Raw genomic sequence first — 19,428 nt, 5'->3', positions numbered from 1 at the left:
AGGCACCTAGCTCTAGAAGTTGGTAGATTGTTGCAAATTTTGATCCAAAATAATGTAAAGTAATTCATAGAATGAATAGAGTGATAGCTAGTAAGGTCTTCAGAACTATTTCAGGATGGCCAGCTGTGAGGTTAATCATGTTGATCCAGTTCTTTACTCCATGGAAAGAAAATTAAAAGTTTTTGTTTGTTTGGGGAGGGTGGAAGTGATTAAAACGGTTGAATCTTTTGCGCTTCTGCCATGTGGACAAATCATGGGATTCTTTTAAAATTTAAAAAACTTAGAAGTTAGGGCCTTAGAGAGAAATTATTGTGTAAGTTCCTGTTGCTAGTGATTTATAGACCTTTGCTCACTCCTAAGGAAGGAAGTAATTTTATATTTATGGTTATGACTCTGAATCCCAGCCCAGCGTACAGTGTGATTGTCAGTGTAGTATAAAATGCACAGAAACCCTCATAAGCAGAGTAACTTGTGGATCATTGAATATGGAACATTAATTTTTGTCAGTTTTCCTGTAGTGAATCAGTAAATATTGTGCTCTCTTAATGCCAGGCATTGTGCTGGGTGCTAGGGAAACAAAAATTCAGAATCTGCCCTCAAAGAGGTTACGGTTGGGAGAGTAGATAGATATGAAGACAGTTACAAATACATTTTGTTAAGTTGTGTATTGGCAGTAAGCACAAGGCAAAATGGGAACCTAGAACGGAAAGCACCAGAATGTGCCTGAGGCAGTCAGGGAAAGCCTCACAGGAGAGTCACACTTACAGAATGGAGGAAGAGGAGTTTGCCAAAAGGACAAGGAGATGGAATGAGCATCTCCAGATAGTTGGCAGCAGGTGCAAAGACCCAGAGGCAAAAGAACACATGCCTGTCTTTTCCCCCAGGAATAGGTGTCCTGGCGTGTCTGTCAGGCTGATACTTCAGTTAGGCTGATGAGAGCATTGAGCTGGTGAGACCAAGATCAGGCTTTTCATCTCCACCCACCTACGCCAATGAGCTTCTTCAATTTCATGATGACCACATTCCTGTAACAGACCACTCCCGTGATCCTTGCCTGCCAGCTCACAGATGTGGGTATAGTGTGTGTCACCACGCCCATGTGGCTGAAGGGTTGAGGGAATGTGGTTCTTCCAGTGTATATCCATGAGCACACTGAAAAAAGAGTCCAGAATGGTCTTCTGATGATGGGTTATTAGCATAATTTCTATATGTGAAGATTTGTTCTTATTTTTAATGACCTCAATAGATTTTCAGCTCTTGATTGTATAGCATTTTATCTTGTGTTTATTTTTCCAGCTCTGCTATAGAAAGGATGTGACATAAATATTTAATCAGTCTTAACAGAATTGGCCTTTTTTCATGGCTCCAGATTATCTAACTTCACTGATCTAATACTTATGGCATATATGTTGAGAATTAAGACTCAGAACTCAGATTTTTCAGAATAATTTTACAATAGCTGTAAATCTTTCTGTGCCTTTTTGTCAAGAGAGTGTTTGTAAAATATAATGACCATAGAAGTGAACAAGCTTTTTGATGGTCATAAAATGTGCTGAATATGCTATTTGATACCTATTTCATTGTGAACCCAGTCTTTCTATTACATTCTTAGTGTTTATACCCCAGATTACTTAGTGTAGACAGATGTGTGTGGACTGAGGGACACTTTTGAATCTAGTATATAGTCATTATGAATGTCCCCTGAAGACTAGATTTTTGAAAACAAGTCTTTTAATTTCTCAAGATGATGTGTAAAGATAATTTTTTTAAATTTCAGGCTAAGTTCTCTGTCTTTAATAGCTATTTCTGTAATGAGCATGTGCTTTAGGTCTTCCTTTCTTTCAATCACCTCCACCCCCACTGGAACCAATTTGGAATCTGTGGGTGTCATCGCTTTAACGTGTGCTCTGTCAATCTACCACTTCCCTCGACACGAGGAATATAATGACATAGAGAAATGTTTCTTTCAAAATATAAATTGGAAACAAATCCAATCAAAAAATTGTTTTCAAGTAAATTTTCTTTCCTTACGAAATTTCCATCAGTGTTCCCTTCCTCCTAACTCTTAAGTTCATGGGAAGAAAGTGTTAGGAACTTGAAATGAATGTCTGCATTTGTAGATTTTTTTAGACCTTGTTATTAGACCACAAGTAGGGTAGAGAACAGCACACTATTAACACGCTGAAATACAACTTCAGGCCATATAGCATAACTGTGCATTGTTGGGAACAGGCCAGCTCCACCTTGCTGCATTGCCATATTGGATACCTGTAGAGCAAAGTCTATAATGGAGAGCCACGGCGACATTCTTTTTAAATGGTTGCCTTGTCCAAAGTCAAAAGACTTTTTAAAAATACATATGCCACGTAAAAAGGAATGCTGGTAATAAATTGATTTGTTTATCCACACCTGTAAATATAGATTGTCACATCATCTTTAAAACAAGGGACGATGTTATACTTAATGAGTACCATGTAAGTTTCCATCTGCTAAATCTAATATTTTTAGATATTTGGTACATATGACATAATGTTTACAAAACTTAAAAAAATATATTTTCAAGTGCCTTATTCCCTTTGCTTTTATAGTATATGAAAATCAGTGCTTTTAACTACTTTGTTTTCTGTAAAAAGGAGAATGAGATTCTGTAAACTGTGATCAAAGGCAAAGTTGAGATTCTTAGAAACATTCTTGGAAATAAAGTTTGCCCCTAAAAGTGAATATGATTAATCCTATAGATACTACCAAATATATATCTGATTATAACAAATATTTTAAAATCAGGAAGCAAGTACATTTACAAAGACATCATGAAATTGCCATCTAAAATATTTGCCTATTTTTTTTTTACTGCTTCCCCCTGCCCTTTTTTAAATTGAAATGTAGTTGATGTACAGTATTATATGTTACATGTGTACAATATAGTGACTCACAATTTTTAAAGGTTATACTCTATTTATAGTTATTATAAAATATTTGCTATATTCCCTGTGTTATACAGTATATCCTTGTACCTTATTTTATAGACAATAGTTTTTACTCTTAATCTCTTTCCTCTGTATTGCCCCTCCCCCCTTTCCTCTTCCCACTGGTAACCACTAGTTTGTTCTCCATATCTGTGAGTCTGTTTCTTTTTTTGTTATATTCACTAGTTTGTTGTAATTTTTAGAGTCCACATATAAGTGATATCATGCAGTATTTGTCTTTCTCTGTCTGACTTATTTTACATAGCATAATACCCTCCAAGTCCATCCACGTTGCTGCAAATGGCAAAACTTTATTATTTTTTATGGCTGAGTAGTATTCCAGTGTGTGTGTGTGTGTGTGTGTGTGTGTGTGTGTGTGTACCACATCTCTTTTTTTTTAACATCTTTATTGGAGTATAATTGCTTTACAATGGTGTGTTAGTTTCTGCTGTATAATGAAGTGAATCAGCTATACATATACGTATATCCCCATATCTCTTCCCTCTTGCGTCTCCCTCCCACCCTCCCTATCCCACCCCTCTAGGTGGACACAAAGCACCGAGCTGATCTCCCTGTGCTATGCGGCTGCTTCCCACTAGCTAGCTATTTTACATTTGGTAGTGTATATATGTCCATTCCACTCTCTCACTTTGTCCCAGCTTCCCCTTCCCCCTCCCCGTGTCCTCAAGTCCATTCTCTACATCTGCGTCTTTATTCTTGTCCTGCCCCTAGGTTCTTCAGAACCTTTTTTTTTTTTAGATTCCATATATATGTGTTAGCATACGGTATTTGTTATTCTCTTTCTGACTTAACCTCACTCTGTATGACAGTCTCTAGGTCCATCCACCTTACTACAAATAACTCAATTTCATTTCTTTTTATGGCTGAGTAATGTTCCATTGTATATATGTGCCACATCTTCTTTATCCATTCATCTGTTGGTGGACACTTAGGTTGCTTCCATATCTTGGCAATTGTAAGTAATGCTGCTATGAACATTGGGATGCATGTATCTTTTTACGTTCGTGTTTTTGGGTTTTTTTCACATATATACTCAGGAATGGAATTGCTAGGTCATATGGTAGTTCTATTTTTAGGTTTTTGAGAAACCTCCATATTGTTTTCCACAGTGGCTGCATCAATTTACATACCCACAAACAGTGTAGGAGGGTTCCCTTTTCTTCATGTCCTCACCAGCACTTGTTATTTGTGTTCTTTTTGATGATAGCCATTCTGACAGGTGTTAGGTGATATCTCATTTTGGTTTTGATTTGCATTTCCCTGATGATTAGTGATGTTGAGCATCTTTTCATGTGCCTGTTGGCCATCTGAATGTCCTCTATTTTTTTGGATCTGTCTCCTAAAGCAAAGGAAATAAAAGCAAAACTAAACAAATGGGACCTAATTGAACTTAAAAGCTTTTGCACAGCAAAGGAAACCATCAACAAAATGAAAAGACAACCTACTGAATGGGAGAAAATATTTGCAAATGATATAACCGATAGGGGGTTAGTATTCAAAATATATAAACAGCTCAAATAACTCGACATAAAAAAAAACAAACAATCCAGTTAAAAAATGCGTAGAAGACCCGAAATATTTGCTTATTTTTAAAATTTCTAAAAATGTTCACATTGTAGGTCTTTATTGATGCATTTATATCCCAAAATAAGTAGCTAATTTAGGATGAAAGTGTTTATTAGAAGATTTTTAAATCAGAGAATTTAATTAAATTTCAAGTATCAATGATAGTATAAATTCTATCTGATTAAAATGTTGTGTTACACTGCAAATCCAGGGGATTTTCTTATTTTGAATTTCTTCAGCAAATGAGAATAAAACAAGTCACAGAAGTTTCTATCATAGTGTTATATTGTTGTTGAAGAGGTCCTTTTTTTATTATTATTACAATCTCTATTACTTTCTAGACCTGGCAGGGGGATATTAGGTCATTTCATCCCTTCTGAGCTAGTACTAGATTGTTCCTTTCAATGTATTTTCCAGCGTTTGGGCCAGTTTGTTAATCCTTCATACTAGAGATTCCCAGGATCTTCATTGCTGGCAATAGATTTCGCTCCAGGAAAAATGGCTTCTGCTGCCAGGGAGTTAAATGATTCAAGGGTTGTGCTTCCACCACTGCTGTGTAGTTTCCTGACACTCATCCCAGATTTTATTTTGCTTCATTTTTTGGATATCCTTAGATATCCACACTGTATTGTAAGTTTTATACTATGTAAAATTATGTGTGTGAGAGCTATTTTTTAAATTTTTTGGTTTGCAAAAATCACCCCTGGCAACTTAATGATATTTAGTGCACTTAAATGAGCTAATCAGTGGTATTAAACAGAAGTCTTATATCCAGAGTTGTGTTTTTAATGAATGGAATTTTTTTATGTTGCTAACAAAAGGGACTGTTGGTCACCAGTGACTTTCATATTGCTAAATCCAGGAGACATTTTCTGTCTTATTTGTCCTCTCAGTTGCATTTGACACTTTTAACTACTCTTTCTTTAAGATAGTCTCTTCTTGGTTTCCTCATCTTCCTTCTGGGTTGATTGGTTTGTTTTTGCCACTCCTCAAAATTCTGTGGAAGTTTGTCTTCCTCTCGTCTAGCTTTAACGTGATCTTATTACACTGTTAAATGTTGGCACTTCTCAAGGTCACTCCTAGATCGCCTTCCCTCTACTCCTTTGGTAGGTGATCTCAGCCACTACCACTTATATGTGGATGACTCCCAAACGCACATCTCCAGGCTAGACCTGTCCTCAGACCTCTGAAACCTTTTGGTCCAATCAGATACGTGGTATCATCTTTTCAGGTTTCTCAGAGTCATCTCAAACACAACATGTCCAAAATGTAAATCTTGCCCTTTCCCAGCGCTCCCCAGTCCTCTTTCTTGTTCCCTGCCTCAGTGAATGACATCACCTTTTATGTGAGCCTGAAAGCTGGGGGTTATTTTTTGACACTCCCTTTCTCTTACCTGCCACATCCAGTTGAGTAGCAAGTCTTGTTAGTAACTCTCTCTCAAATCCATTCACTTCTCTCCTTTACTCCATTGCCTTAGTTCCCTACAGTAACTTCCGAACTGGTCTGTTACCAACTCTTGCCTCAACTGTCTGCAGCCAGACTGATCCTTTCAAAATGCAAATCTTATCCTGTAACTCTTCTGCTTAATAGACTTCGGTTGCTTGCCATTGTTCTTAGGATAAAAACAAAACTCCTGTGTAATCTGGCCCCATCTACCTCTCTTCTCCCACAAGGTCAGCTCCTGCCACACTGTCTTTTACTTGCATAGGATACGTGTTCCCTTTGTTCTGATTTTCACCATTGTTCATATATGTGATGGCTTCATCTCTTGATGATTGACCAAATTAGTTGTTTCATTATAGGCTGCCAAAAGGAAAAATTTTAATTATAATATTACATGCATATTTTTAGGTAGGATTCTTTTCCAGTTAGGTTTAGTTGGAAAGACAGGATTAATGCTTAATTAATTCTTTCCCTTTAAGTGCCCTTGTTACCTCCAGTCATAACTAATGCATTTTTGTTTCTTTTTTGTTTTATTTTATTATGATCTCCTTGATCTCTGTCTGTCTCTATATATACATATAGAATGTGTTTCAGTGTATATATATTATGCGTGTGTGTGTGTGTGTGTGTGTGTGTGTGTGTGTGTGTGTATAATGTGTTTCAATCACTTGCAGAGTAATTTTTCTGATTTCTTATTGTGCCATCTTTGGCCAATGGCAGACCTCGTATGATATTGTCTCTATGTCCTTTTGATAGGACCCCATTTGTCTTTGATAGTTTTCTTGCTTCCTTGCTCTTAGGCCAATAAGATGTCTCAGGCCATCTTGCACATTTCCTGTCTCAGACGTAGAAACAGCCATTCTTCTAAGGACTCTGGTTTCTTTTAGTGGGAATGATACTTAGAAACTACAATCTGGCTCGTAGGTGATAGGGGTGCTAATTGCTAAGGAGATTGTCATTTCTTTTAGCTCTCTTTAGTGGGCAAAGCTAGGAAAATATAAATTCTTGGAAAGGAAAAATTTATACTGTTAGTTCTGATTCAAATTTAAGATTGTTTAACATAAATTCTGATTTGATTGTTTGAACAGCATTAATATATTTTTCCTCTTTATCCTACTATGTATGTCTCTATATGTCTGTGTGTCTCTCTCATGTCTGTCTGTCTCTCTCTGTATATATGTATGTATATTTGTTTCAAAATAATGTTAATATTACTACTGTCAGTGAATGAAGTTTAGGATTTTTTGGTGTCTCTTTGTCCTTAGAGTATATCCCACTGATATATATGTAGGATCAATTCTACATTTTAAAGTTATACAAAATAATTCTTTGTGTAGTTTTATCATCACTTGATATACAGTTAAATTCATTTCAGTTCTCAGTTTGAGGGAATTTTTTCTTTTTGATTTAATTTTAGTTTTTGAAATTATTTTGAGCTGTACTGATAGAATATAATTTTCTCATCATTGCCCAAAACACAACACATCTAATATGATGAGTTCACTTATGTTGCCACATTTTAAGAATAACCAGTGGTGTACCAAGCAGTGGATGATATCAGTGGTTTAGGCAATAAGGGAGTGTATTGTCTATGCCCGTAAAGAATTTTAAAACTATAGTAAGACCAACTAAAAGTTGGTCTACATTTTATTATCAATTCTAAATACTATCAGTGAGAAAATACTCCTCTTTGCCTTTCTTACATTGCTGAGAAGGTTATTAATCAATGTGAATGTCCAAAGAAGAGTAATAAGATTGATGAAGAATTTAGAAACTGTAGTTCTTGAAAGATGGAAGAACAGATGTTTAGTATCAGTGAGAGAAGAAAAAATTAAGGGGTTCACAGTTTCTTTAGTTAAAGGCTATTATGGCTGTAATATATAATATAAAGGCTATTATGTAGAGAAAAAAGTTAGACTTTGTGTATCTAATTCCAGATGTCATAACTGGGTAGAAATTTAACTTACTTTAAGGAACAATTTTCTAATTGTTACACTTATCTGTGGAATGGGGCTGTCTGTCGAATTAGAGAGTTCCCTTTTGCTTAAAGATGTATATAGTAAGAGCAATATGAACAACTTGCAGGAGTGCTTAGAAGAACGTTCTGTTGTGGGTAGAAGATTGGATAAAACGACCTCTCAGGCCCTCCCGGCCCTGAGACTGTGAAATCACAGATCCCCATTATCATCAGGTGGCCTCATTCTTCTAGTCCCATCCACTGGAAAAGCTCATTATCTTGTTCATGTCTGAGCCCTATTCAGATTGATTAATATCTCTTTCAGTTGAAATATCAAATGTTTTTATTCAGCTATGGAGTAAAGAATGTAAGTTAGTTCATAATATTATGAAATACTCGAGAAGTTGAGCTTGTAGTTCTCCTAGGCATTCATTTCTCAGCTCAGATGTCATTCCATTGGTGAAACCCTTCCTAACAACACAAGTTAGCCCCTCTGGCCCCTCTCCCACCACCCTTGTTCATATTTTCTTTATTTCATTAACTGAAAATTTCTTTTTTCTTTTTTTTTTTTTTTCCTCAGTTGTTCTTAGTCTTCCTTCCTATTCAAATGTATGTTCTGTAAGATCAGAGCCCATGTGCATAAAACGTCCGTATTCCTGTATTCTTGCCATCCCCATCAGCTTTTTTTAAAAAGCACATCTTCCAGTTTGATAGCCAAACATTGGTGTTTCATTCTTTTAATCACTGGTGAGAGTAAATTGTTTTCAAATGTTTATTGCTTGTATATTTTATGAATTACCAGCATATGCACTTTGTTCATTTATCAGTTGTGTTTTTCATCTTTCATTTATTGATTTTAAAGAGTTCTTTATAGACACAAGGAAAAATTGACTGTCTTATGTTATAAATATATGTGTTACATTTTATTGATTGTTTTGACATTTTAAATGTTTACAAAGTAACATCAATAATCCTTTTTCTTATGGCCACATCTCCCACTTCCCTCCTTTATTCTTCTGGTCCTTTGGTGGATTTTGTTTGATTTGCTATGTAAGAAATATGTCTGTTTGGGGTTTTTTTGTTTTTTTGTTTCAAATATGTTACTGGTTTTTCCAGACACATATCAAAAAAAATCCCTCTCCCTTCCAAAGTTTAAATGCAACCCTTAGCACATACTAGATTCTGTTTTTTGGTTTTCTTAGCTGTTATATTAATTCATATGTCTATTTTTCTTCTAGCACTTTTCTTTCTACTTTTATTATTATAGACTTATATATTTGAATAGCATAAGGTTAAATCCCTCCTAATTACTATTCTTTTTCAAAGTCTTCTTGGCTCTTTTACCTATTTCTTCTTCTACACAGGAGCTCAGTACTTGTAGTTCATAAATCTGGGACATAGGGATCATATGAATGGGCTTCAGGCATTCCATGAAGAGCTTGAAATTTTATATAAAATGTTGTGTGTATGTGACTTGCTGCATTTTTCTGTAAGGGGATCCATATCTTTTATTGGCTTTTAAGATGAACACTTAAATAAAAGAAATTTAGGAATCAGTGTAAGAGAGTTACACTGTCAAAATCAACATTCCTCTTGCGATTTTTAATCTGTGGAGGATAATGGCATTCTTTGTGTTTTGTTTTCCCATGCAGAAGCATACTGGTGTGTCTTCATTTATTGAAGACTTCTGTTATGCACAATAGTAAATTTTTGTAATTTTCTTCATATTGGTCATAAACATTTATTATTAATTTAGTTTTCTTGGTATTTTAAACCTACTGGTGAATTTGCTGACAAGCTTTTTCAAAAGAAAGGAAGGGAGGGAGGGAGGAAGGGAGGGAGAAACAAAAATGGAGATTGGAAAGGGATACACAGAATATTCTAGGTAGTCCATAAAGTTTAACCTGCCCCTGGTAACCTCATTTTTATGTTGTAATTTTATTGTCAAAGTATTGTTAAATACATTATTAGAAAGCTTGACCCTAGGTTCTTTTTAGAGCATCACTCTTTTGCTTGTGGTTTTGGGGATCTTTTACAGACTTAAATGTTGTTCTAGGACAGAAATTTTCCTATTTTACTTTGGTGAGACATAACCATATCAAGTAACATTTCAGAACTATACATTGCATAATCTTGGACATTTTCATGTAAGAAGGCACTAAAGAGAATTTATTTTTTATGAAAGTGCAGCTCTTAAGTAACAGTGACTGTTTTTTATGGGATAGCTCCAGACCACATTTGCTTACTTCCCACACTCTAGTTTTTCTGATGTCCTAAGCTTTAAGTATAGAGGTCAGGATGACATTTTAGGGCTCCAGGTTTACGTTCCATAACCTTAAAATGGATGTTATTCACTATATCAAAAAGGCTAGTTTGGTTGTCTTTTTTTTCTAGATTAAAAATAAATAAGTTTTTTGATGTTATAATATTGTATTTGTTTTTAAAAACCTTTTTTCTTCAAATTGTAGACTTGGAAAGATAGTATAAAGATTTCTTACCTTTAACTCAAATTCCCAAAATGTTAAAATTTCACATTTGCTGTATCATTGTGTGTCCTGTTTTTTCTGAAATGTTTGAGAATAAGTTTATAAACAAGATGTACCTTTACCACCAAGAACTTCAGTGTGTATTTTCTTAAAAATAAGAAGATATTTCTCAAAATTAGGAAATTAACATTGAGAAAATACTCTTGTCTAATCTACAGGCACTCAAATTTTGTCATTTGCCCCACTAATTTCCTTTCTAGGAAAAAAAAAATGCCTTTTTATTACCCTAGTCTGGGATCCAATCCCAGAATCACATACTACATTTAGTTGTCTTCTTTATTCTTCTTTAATCCAGAACAGCCCCTTGGTTTTTCCTCATCTTTCAAAATTTGAAAAACGCAGACCCTTTTTTTTTTTAAATAAAGAATGCCCCTCAGTTTGGATTTGCCTGATGATTCCGTGTGGTTAGACTTAATCTCTGCCGTGATCATATCAGGAGACACATGAGGTTTACTTTACTGATGTTAATATTCACTGTGATCGCTTGTTTAAGGTGGTGGTGATTCGCGTTTTTTTTTTTTTAATAATTCTTTATTTTATTTATTTATTTTTGGCTGTGTTGAGTCTTCGTTTCTGTGCGAGGGCTTTCTCCAGTTGCGGCAAGCGGGGGCCTCTCACCATCGCGGCCTCTCCCGTTGCGGAGCACAGGCTCCAGACGCGCAGGCTCAGCAGTTGTGGCTCACAGGCCCAGCCGCTCCGCGGCATGTGGGATCTTCCCAGACCAGGGCTCGGACCCGTGTCCCCTGCATTAGCAGGCAGATTCTCAACCACTGTGCCACCGGGGAAGCCCCTGATTCGCGTTTTTAAATAGCACAATTTTTATATTTTCTTAAGTTTTTGCTTTCCTTCGGTGGATTGAGTCCTGGAGTCCTTTTTAGGACTCAGTAAAAATATCTATTTAATTGTAAACCTGTTAAAAAAAATTTTTTTAACCCTACCTTATCTTGGACATTATCAGCTTCTTAATACTTTTATTTGGGAGAAGTGGGCAGGAATAGGACTTGGAGAACTTCCAGAGCAGATGGGTCCTGGTCTTGGATATTCATTTATAGTTAGAAAGCCTCTGGGCTGGAGCATGACAGCATTGTTGGTGGATTCCACTGGGTAGAATTCTTCCATTACTAATTTACAGGATAGTTAACATGTCACTTCTTTATTCTGCAATTTTATCATTTGTTAAATGGGGATTCTGATACCTGTTTTTAATTACCGTAGTGGAATATGGGGACAAAAAACGTAAGTAGGTCATAAATGTGAAAGTATTTTTTTTCACATTCCTCCTTCATATATTTATGGCTGAAAAACATGAAAATGCTGTTGATTAGTGTTTCTCTATGCACTGATGGCCAACACAGAGATCGCTAGTGCATTTTTCTAGGAGGTCTGTCCTTGACCTGTTTCTATTCAGTGCTTCTATTAATGATTTTCTTAGAAGAAATCATGAGAGATATTCTCAGTTTAGTAGATGACAAAGTCACAGAGTTCATATTCAAAATTATCTTGACGTATTAGAATGAAACCAAGCACTGCAAGTTGACATTTCCTAATTTAAGTTCCAAAGATCAGTTGTAAAATAAAGGATTGGAAAGACTGTCCTATAATGCGTTACATTTGGTCACCAGCTTAATATGAGCAACTGCTAAAAATCCTAATGTAAACCTATGCTCATCAAAAAAATATTATACTGTTCCATTCATGGAAGGTAATAGTAATATTATCACTGTGTTTTAAGAATATTTAAAAATTAGAGTATATCTAGAAAAAGGTAACCAAGATGTTGATCTTTTTGTCTCGGCAAGATTTCAATCAGATGCCATATAACTGTTTTTCAGTAATGATTAGAAGGTATTCTTTTGTGTAAAATGCTGAAGTAAATGCAACATCATATCTTTTATCCATTTTCATATTTGTACCTTTTGAAACATTTTATTAATTTTATGTAGACTACATGCCTTTAAAATAATTTCATAACTGAAGTCTTGTTCAGCAACCAATAAATATTATTTATCCAGTGGATGCTCATAGAAATTAGTTAATAATGACAACTGAATGTAATTAAAAGCCAATTTTCTGTGCCTTGATTTATATTTAAGGACTACAGATTGAGCTGAATTCAAAATAGCAATTTCAAAGTCTAGGGTCTACTGAATTTTGAATTCATTTTTTACCATTTTTACAATTGCTGTGAAAATATTCAGACAGACTTCATGATAGAATTGTAAGTGGTTAAAAGGTAATTCCGAAAAGCTAGTTGTGTTGTTTTTTGTTCATTTCTTGGTTTTTTTTGTTGTTGTTGTTGTAAGGTAAAAGTATGAAGCTAAAGGATTTTTCACACAATGAGAATACATCTGTCACGTGGCTGCTGGTCACCTGGGCTATTTCCATTCACTCTCTATGTAAAAATAATAAAGAATATTTCAAGATGATTAAATTAATAGGAAGGAGCTTCTCTAAATTGAACAGTAGCTCTGTTTATAAAAATATTTTAACTATTTCAATCATACGGTTTGAAAAGTTTATTATTTGTTTAGCATATTTGGAAATTATCTTAAAGGCGTTTTATTACCAAGGCTACCTTGAAACACTCCTTTTCTTGATTTCTGACAACGCTCTTAGATTTTCTTCCTGCCACTCTAGTTACCATTTAGTATTCATTATCATCTTCCCTCCCTCTCTCTCCCTCTCTCTCTCTCTCCCCCCCCCTCCCTCCCTCTCTCTCTCTCTCTCTCTCTCTCTCACACACACACACTTGGAAAGGCTGTAACTTCTGGGTCCTGCTTCTGTCTCATCACTTTGACTATAGGTGATCTCATACATGCTCTCAGAGTTTTGATTTCCATCTGTGTGTCTATGTCTATATCTACCTGTATCTCTAGGTTAGTTAGTCCACACCTCTCCTAGCTTCAAACTTACCCATATACCAACTTTTACTGACATCTCACAACTACAGTGTCTGATACCGTACATGTTCAAAACCAAACTCATGATCTTTTCCATAAAACCTATCTCTCCTTCAGTTTCTCCTATCTCAGAAAGTTTACTTTCATTCAGTTCCTAATACAGAAATCAGGGAGTTATTCTTGATATCCTCTTCCACTGACATCATCCCCCATTCCAATCAGTGTGCAGGTTTTACTGATTTTACTCTGCTATACCCATGCTCTAAGCCATCAGCAGTATTTGCCTAAACTATTGCAGTAGCTTCTGACTGCTCTTTGCTTTTCTACTCCTGCCCTTGTCTAGTTTTATCTTTCAACTTTTTCCCCTCTCCAATTTTATCTTTGCATTGCAGAAATGTATCTTAAAAAATGTAAATCAGGGACTTCCCTGGTGGCACAGTGGTTAAGAATCTGCCTGCCAGTGCAGGGGACACGGGTTTGAGCCCTGGTCTAGGAAGATCCCACATGCCATGGAGCAACTAAGCCCGTGCGCCACAACGACTGAGCCTGCGCTCTAGAGCCCGCGAGCCACAACTACTGAAGATCGCGTGCCTAGAGCGCATGCTCTGCCACAAGAGAAGCCACCACAGTGAGAAACCCACGCACCACAAAGGAGAGTAGCCCCTGCTCTCCATGAGAGAAAGCCCTCGCACAGCAACGAAGACCCAATGCAGCCAAAAATAAATAAATAAATTTATTTTTAAAAAATGTAAATCAGATATAGTGGCTCTCCGTTCAATCCCTTCATTAATTTTCCATGATAGGATAAATCTTTTAAAATAGCACATAGCCTGCATGCCTTACCTTTGACCATGTATTCACTGTTACAGCAGCTGTACTGAACTTCTTTCAGATCCGTGAACTCGCCTAGATCTCCCTGCTTTAGGATATTCTCTCTGATTGAAAGTATCACTCCTGTGCCCCTTTAAATTTTTAAAAATTAATTAGTTGTTAATTTATTTCTGTGATACATGAAAATGGCAGAAAGTGCAAACAGTACAAAAGATAAAGAGTGAAAAGTGATTGTCTCCTCCATTCATATTTTCCATTTTTTTTGTGTGGTCACATTTATGTCTTTATTTTTAGATGACTCTCAGGTGTATGGTTTATTTTTGAACTTTCTTGTAGTAGTGTTTTTCTTTCAAGCCTTTGATCAACTTGGAATTTATTTTAAGAGGTGAGGTAGAAAGTCAGCTATATTTTTTTCTAGTTATTTACCCAGTTAATATCATTTATTGAGTAACTTATCTGGTTTTCTGTTTTAAAGTGCCACCTTTATCTTATACTAGGTTCCTGTCCTATTTGAGTCTATTCTGGTGTTCTGTCTGCTCATGCACTATACCAGACTGTTTCTAATAATGTCGCTTTAGAGTATTTTTTAATAGGTGGCAGAGCTAATCTCATCTTATAACTCTAGTTTTTCAGAATTTCCTGGCTCTTTTTTTTAAAAAAATTAATTAATTTATTTTTGGCTGCGTTGGGTCTTTGCTGCTGCGCACGGGCTTTCTCTGGTTGTGGCGAGCAGGGGCTACTCTTTATTGCGATGCACGGGCTTCTCATTGCGGTGGCTCCTCTTGTTGCAGAGCACGGGCTCTAGGTGCACGGGCTTCAGTAGTTGTGGCACACAGGCTCAGTGGTTGCAGCTTGCGGGCTCTAGAGCACAGGCTCAGTAGTTGTGGCACATGGGCTTAGTTGCTCTGCGGCATGTGGGATCTTCCCGGACCAGGGCTCGAACCCGTGTCCCCTGCATTGGCAGGCGGATTCTTAACCACTGCACCACCAGGGAAGTACCCCCTGGTACTTCTTAAATGTTCAGTTTTAACATGCTTCTTGGTGTTTACCCAAATGAGCTGAAAACTTATGTCCACACAAAAACCTGCACATGGATGTTCATACCAGCTTCTTAAATGTTCAGTTTCCTATATGAACCTTAGAATTAACTGGTCTAGTTTCTAAAAAATCTTACTGATGTTTGTGAGGATATAAATTTTTAGATTAACATATGAACATTTGGTGACTTTACAACCCTAGAGTTTCCTGTCTAAAAAATTTTTTTTTCCATTTTATCGAGTCTAAAATTTTTCCTTACCCATTTTAAAGATTTCTTCATACATATTTGTACATAACTTTTGATTTATTCTTGAATACTTCATCATTTTTTGGTGTCATTGTAATGGAATCATGGTATTTTTTAAAAAACTGATTGTTTTTTGAATAGAGGAAGGCTATTAATTTTGAGCCCACTCTTTTTGCCACATTCATATATTATTTGTAATAGATTTTTAATTTACTCATGTCCCCTCTTCCCAGCCCACACTCTTTATTTAGCTAACTTGCATTCTTCCTTAAGATGTCAGCTTAAAGTTCACTTTGCAAGAGCCCTTCCTCAACCTCCACATCTCAAGGAGATCCCCATTTTACTCCTCTTGAAGCATTCTGTACTTTTCCTTTAGAGTGCTTATTGCAGTTTGAAGTTTGAAATTATACAGTTTATGGTGGAATTTTGTTACTGTCTAACATCTGTCTTTCCCTCTATCTTGTAAGCTCTATATGGGTAATAATTGTATGTATTTTCTTCCTCATCCTGTCTTCAATGTCGAGCACTGTTCCTACATGCAGTAGATAGTAGATACTGCTTGGCTTATTAGTTGATTGATTGGTTAGTTGGTTGAATGGATGATTGGATTGTCCATTTGTGGAAATTTCCCTGTTTCTAATCTTTCAGTCTCTTAGTTTTATTTTGAGTTCCACCACACTTTAAAAATCACCGGTTGCCTCCTTGGGAACTTTGATAGACTTTTGGTATGGTTTTTCAGACATGGTTCTCAAAGACAAATAGTCTAGGCATATCAATTGATGTATTCACTATTTGGTTAATTGACCTTGATTGATTTGGCATTTTCCTCTTTCAAACTTGTTGTTTTTAAGTGGTCTGAAATGTGATACAAGTGAAATTGCTCTGGCAATAATAATAATACTAATAAATTCTTACTGTTTTACCTTTTTATAATATCACTTCAAACTTTTGGAGTAATTTAAACTTTTTACTTTCATGTTGCAATTTGTGGATTGAGACTTAGATTAAGTACCAAATGTTATAAAGCTGCCAGTGGCTGGGCTGGATCTAGATTTCTAAGTTTTCTGACCCCTAGTATTCCCTCTACCATGGCATCTTCCACATTGTTGTAGTAGTATTACCTATCTTCCAGGAATGTATTTGTACTGCTGCAAAGAGAAAATATCTCACGTCACTTTGCTCTACCAAGGCAAATTTTATATGGTTAACTAATGACATGATATTTTGAGACTTTTCCCTCTATCAGTATATCTTTTTTTCCTTTTAAATAGACTTTTTCTTTAAGAACAGTTTTGGGTTCCCAGCACAGTTGAGCAGATTGTACAGAGAATTCCCATATACCCCTGCCTCGCCCCTACACTTAGCCTCCCCCACTATCAGCATTCTGTACCAGGGGTGATACATTTGTTATAATTGATAAACCTACTTGGACACATCATTATCACCCAAACTCCACAGTTTACGTTAGGTTTCACTCATGGTGTTGTACATTCTGTGGGTTTGGATAAGTGTATAATGTCATGTATCCACCATTATGGTGTCATACAGAAGAGTTTCACTGCCCTAAAAATCCTCTGTGCACTGACTTCCTCCCCACTAACTCCTGGCAACCACTGATCTTTTTACTGTCTCCATGGTTTTGCTTCTTCTAGAGTGTCATGGAGTTGAAATCATACATTATGTAGCCTTTTTAGATTGGCTTCTTTCACTCAGTAATATGCATGTAAGTTTCCTCCATGTCTTTTCATGACTTGATAGCTCATTTCTTTTTAGTGCTGAATAACATTCCACTGTCTGGATGTACCACAGTTTATTTATCCTTTTACCTACTGAAGGACATCTTAATGGTTTCCAAGTTTTGGCAATTATGAAAAAAGCTGGTATGAACATCCATGTGCAGGTTTTTGTGTGGACATAAGTTTTCAGCTCATTTCGGTAAACACCAAGAAGCATGATTGCTGGATTGTGTGGTAAGAGTATGTTTAGTTTTGTAAGAAAACTAAAACTGTCTTCCAAAGTGGCTGTACCATTTTGCATTCCTATCAGCAATAAGTGAGAATTTCTGTTACTCCACATCCTTGTCAGCATTAGGTATTTTCAGTATTCTGGATTTTGGCCATTCTCATAGGTATGTAGTGGTATCTCGTTGTTTTAATTTGTATTTCCTTCAGAACATAGGAGCATCTTTTCTTATGCTTATTTGCCATCTGTAAATCTTTGGTGAGGTGTCTGCTTAGGTCTTGTCCATTTTTTTAAAAATCAGGTTGTTTTCTTGTTTTTAATCTTTTTAATATTCTCTTTTACAGTTTTTTTTTCTTGGGCACCATCTAGTGAAAATACACAGAAAACTTTGAGGTCATTGAGAATGATTTATTTTTTCAAAGGAAAACTCCTCTCTTTCTGTTTTTCTCCTTTTACCCTTGTCTTTCAGTTATACCTGCCGCCACTTGCGGAGATATGTTTATGTGTTGGACAAACTGTATTTCCCCCACTCTCACTGTTCTACGCTTCAACGTTGCTTCTCGACCCTCAGTGACAATGGAGAGGAACTCTTGTCTTTAACTTGCTCTCACATTCTCAGATCCTATGCTTCCAGGTTATTAACCTATGCTGTCCATTTACTGCATGCTGCATGCTGTATATTGACTGATAATTGCATGCTTTAATGGGATACATGTCAATTAAATGATTAAGGAGGAAATTTATATTTGAAGTGATACTAAATAATTCTTTAAAAAAATGGCTGGGATTTTTTTTTTTTAAAGAAATGTCTTAAGTACTTTGTTATGTTTCATGGGAGAGAGAAAAGCTTTTAGCCACATAGTTGTCATGTAAACTTGAGAGAATTTTTCTCTACTTTGCTTCATTTGGAAATCTTTAGGTTTAACTTATAATAGTTGGGAGGGCTCTGTCTGGTTTATATATGAAATTACGTACGAATTTTGAGGTCTCTTTCTTGCTCTGCTCGTATAGCTGAGAGCTGGCTGTGAGGCTGCACCCATGTTTTGATAGAGGCACATTCAGCTGAGCAGGTTTGATTTTATAAGAAGGTAGAAATTATTCATTGGGATTTTGTATTTCTCACTCATTTCATTTACATACAGAGGGGTTATAAAATCAGCAAGTTGCAACGTGTCATAGATGAATCTAGATTAAAGTTAATGCAAATGGGAGCAGTAAGAAAGAGACAAGCCATCAATCTCAAGTTCAGAGAAAATCAACTCCTGTTGTTTAGTAGAGGGGCAGTATGACATTACTGCTTTGTACTTGAAGTTGACATTTCTAACACACATTTTCTATAAGTCAGAGATGACGCACACCAGCACTATACTGTTAGCCAAGTATGATGTCTGAAGGCAGTGTCTTCACTGCCAGTTGATTTAGAGGAAGACGGAAAAAACTCCATGACCACCTTCTAGAAAAGAGCAAGCATTTAGAATTAAAATAGATCTTTTCAGGTGAAGACGCATAGGAAAGCTTCAGACTACACAGTATATCTAAGTGAAAACACTTTGATTATTAGGAATTGAAGACAGTGTGACAACTAAGGTGACAGATCCTTTTCTTGGTAGCAGAAAAATTTTAGACTCTCATAATGATGTTGGTCAGACTCTTACTGAGTCAGTAATGACACTTTGAAGAAATGAAAAAAATCAAATAGAAGAGCAAGTGGAAATAATAGATCAACTCTTATGTATGTAATATAGGAGAATTTATCAAACTAAAGCCAGTGACTTTCAGCTGGCTTGTAAAGTGAGTGAATATCAGGTAAGTGACTACTCTTTGGATCTGGAGACAGAACTTGTCTGGTTTCAAAGAATGGAGAGAGCAGCTACTAATCATTGAACCTCTGAATTGGACACCATAATTGACCTTGCCCTTGTTTACTAGTGTACTAGTCAGGGTTCTCCAG

At 36.0% G+C, this 19,428-nt stretch overlaps 1 protein-coding gene across 2 annotated transcripts in view; it reads left to right on the top strand.

Annotated features, from left to right (window-relative positions):
- The window catches only part of DYM (dymeclin), a 385,794-nt gene that overhangs the window by 203,300 nt on the left and 163,066 nt on the right, over positions 1 to 19,428 (top strand). The window contains exon 14 of one of the 2 annotated variants that reach the window (XM_059893758.1): positions 17,947 to 18,111. The exons of the other annotated variant lie outside the window; for it this stretch is intronic. Within the exon in view, the coding sequence (XP_059749741.1) occupies positions 17,947 to 18,111 (165 nt within the window). The remainder of the gene's footprint in view (positions 1 to 17,946; positions 18,112 to 19,428) is intronic. 2 annotated transcript variants of the gene reach the window in all.

The sequence above is a fragment of the Balaenoptera ricei genome, chromosome 14 (genome assembly GCF_028023285.1).
Source record: "Balaenoptera ricei isolate mBalRic1 chromosome 14, mBalRic1.hap2, whole genome shotgun sequence".
NCBI classification, from domain to species: Eukaryota; Metazoa; Chordata; class Mammalia; order Artiodactyla; family Balaenopteridae; genus Balaenoptera; species Balaenoptera ricei.
The sequence above is the reverse complement of the archived record's forward strand: the minus strand, read 5'-3'. Positions and strand labels throughout refer to the sequence as shown.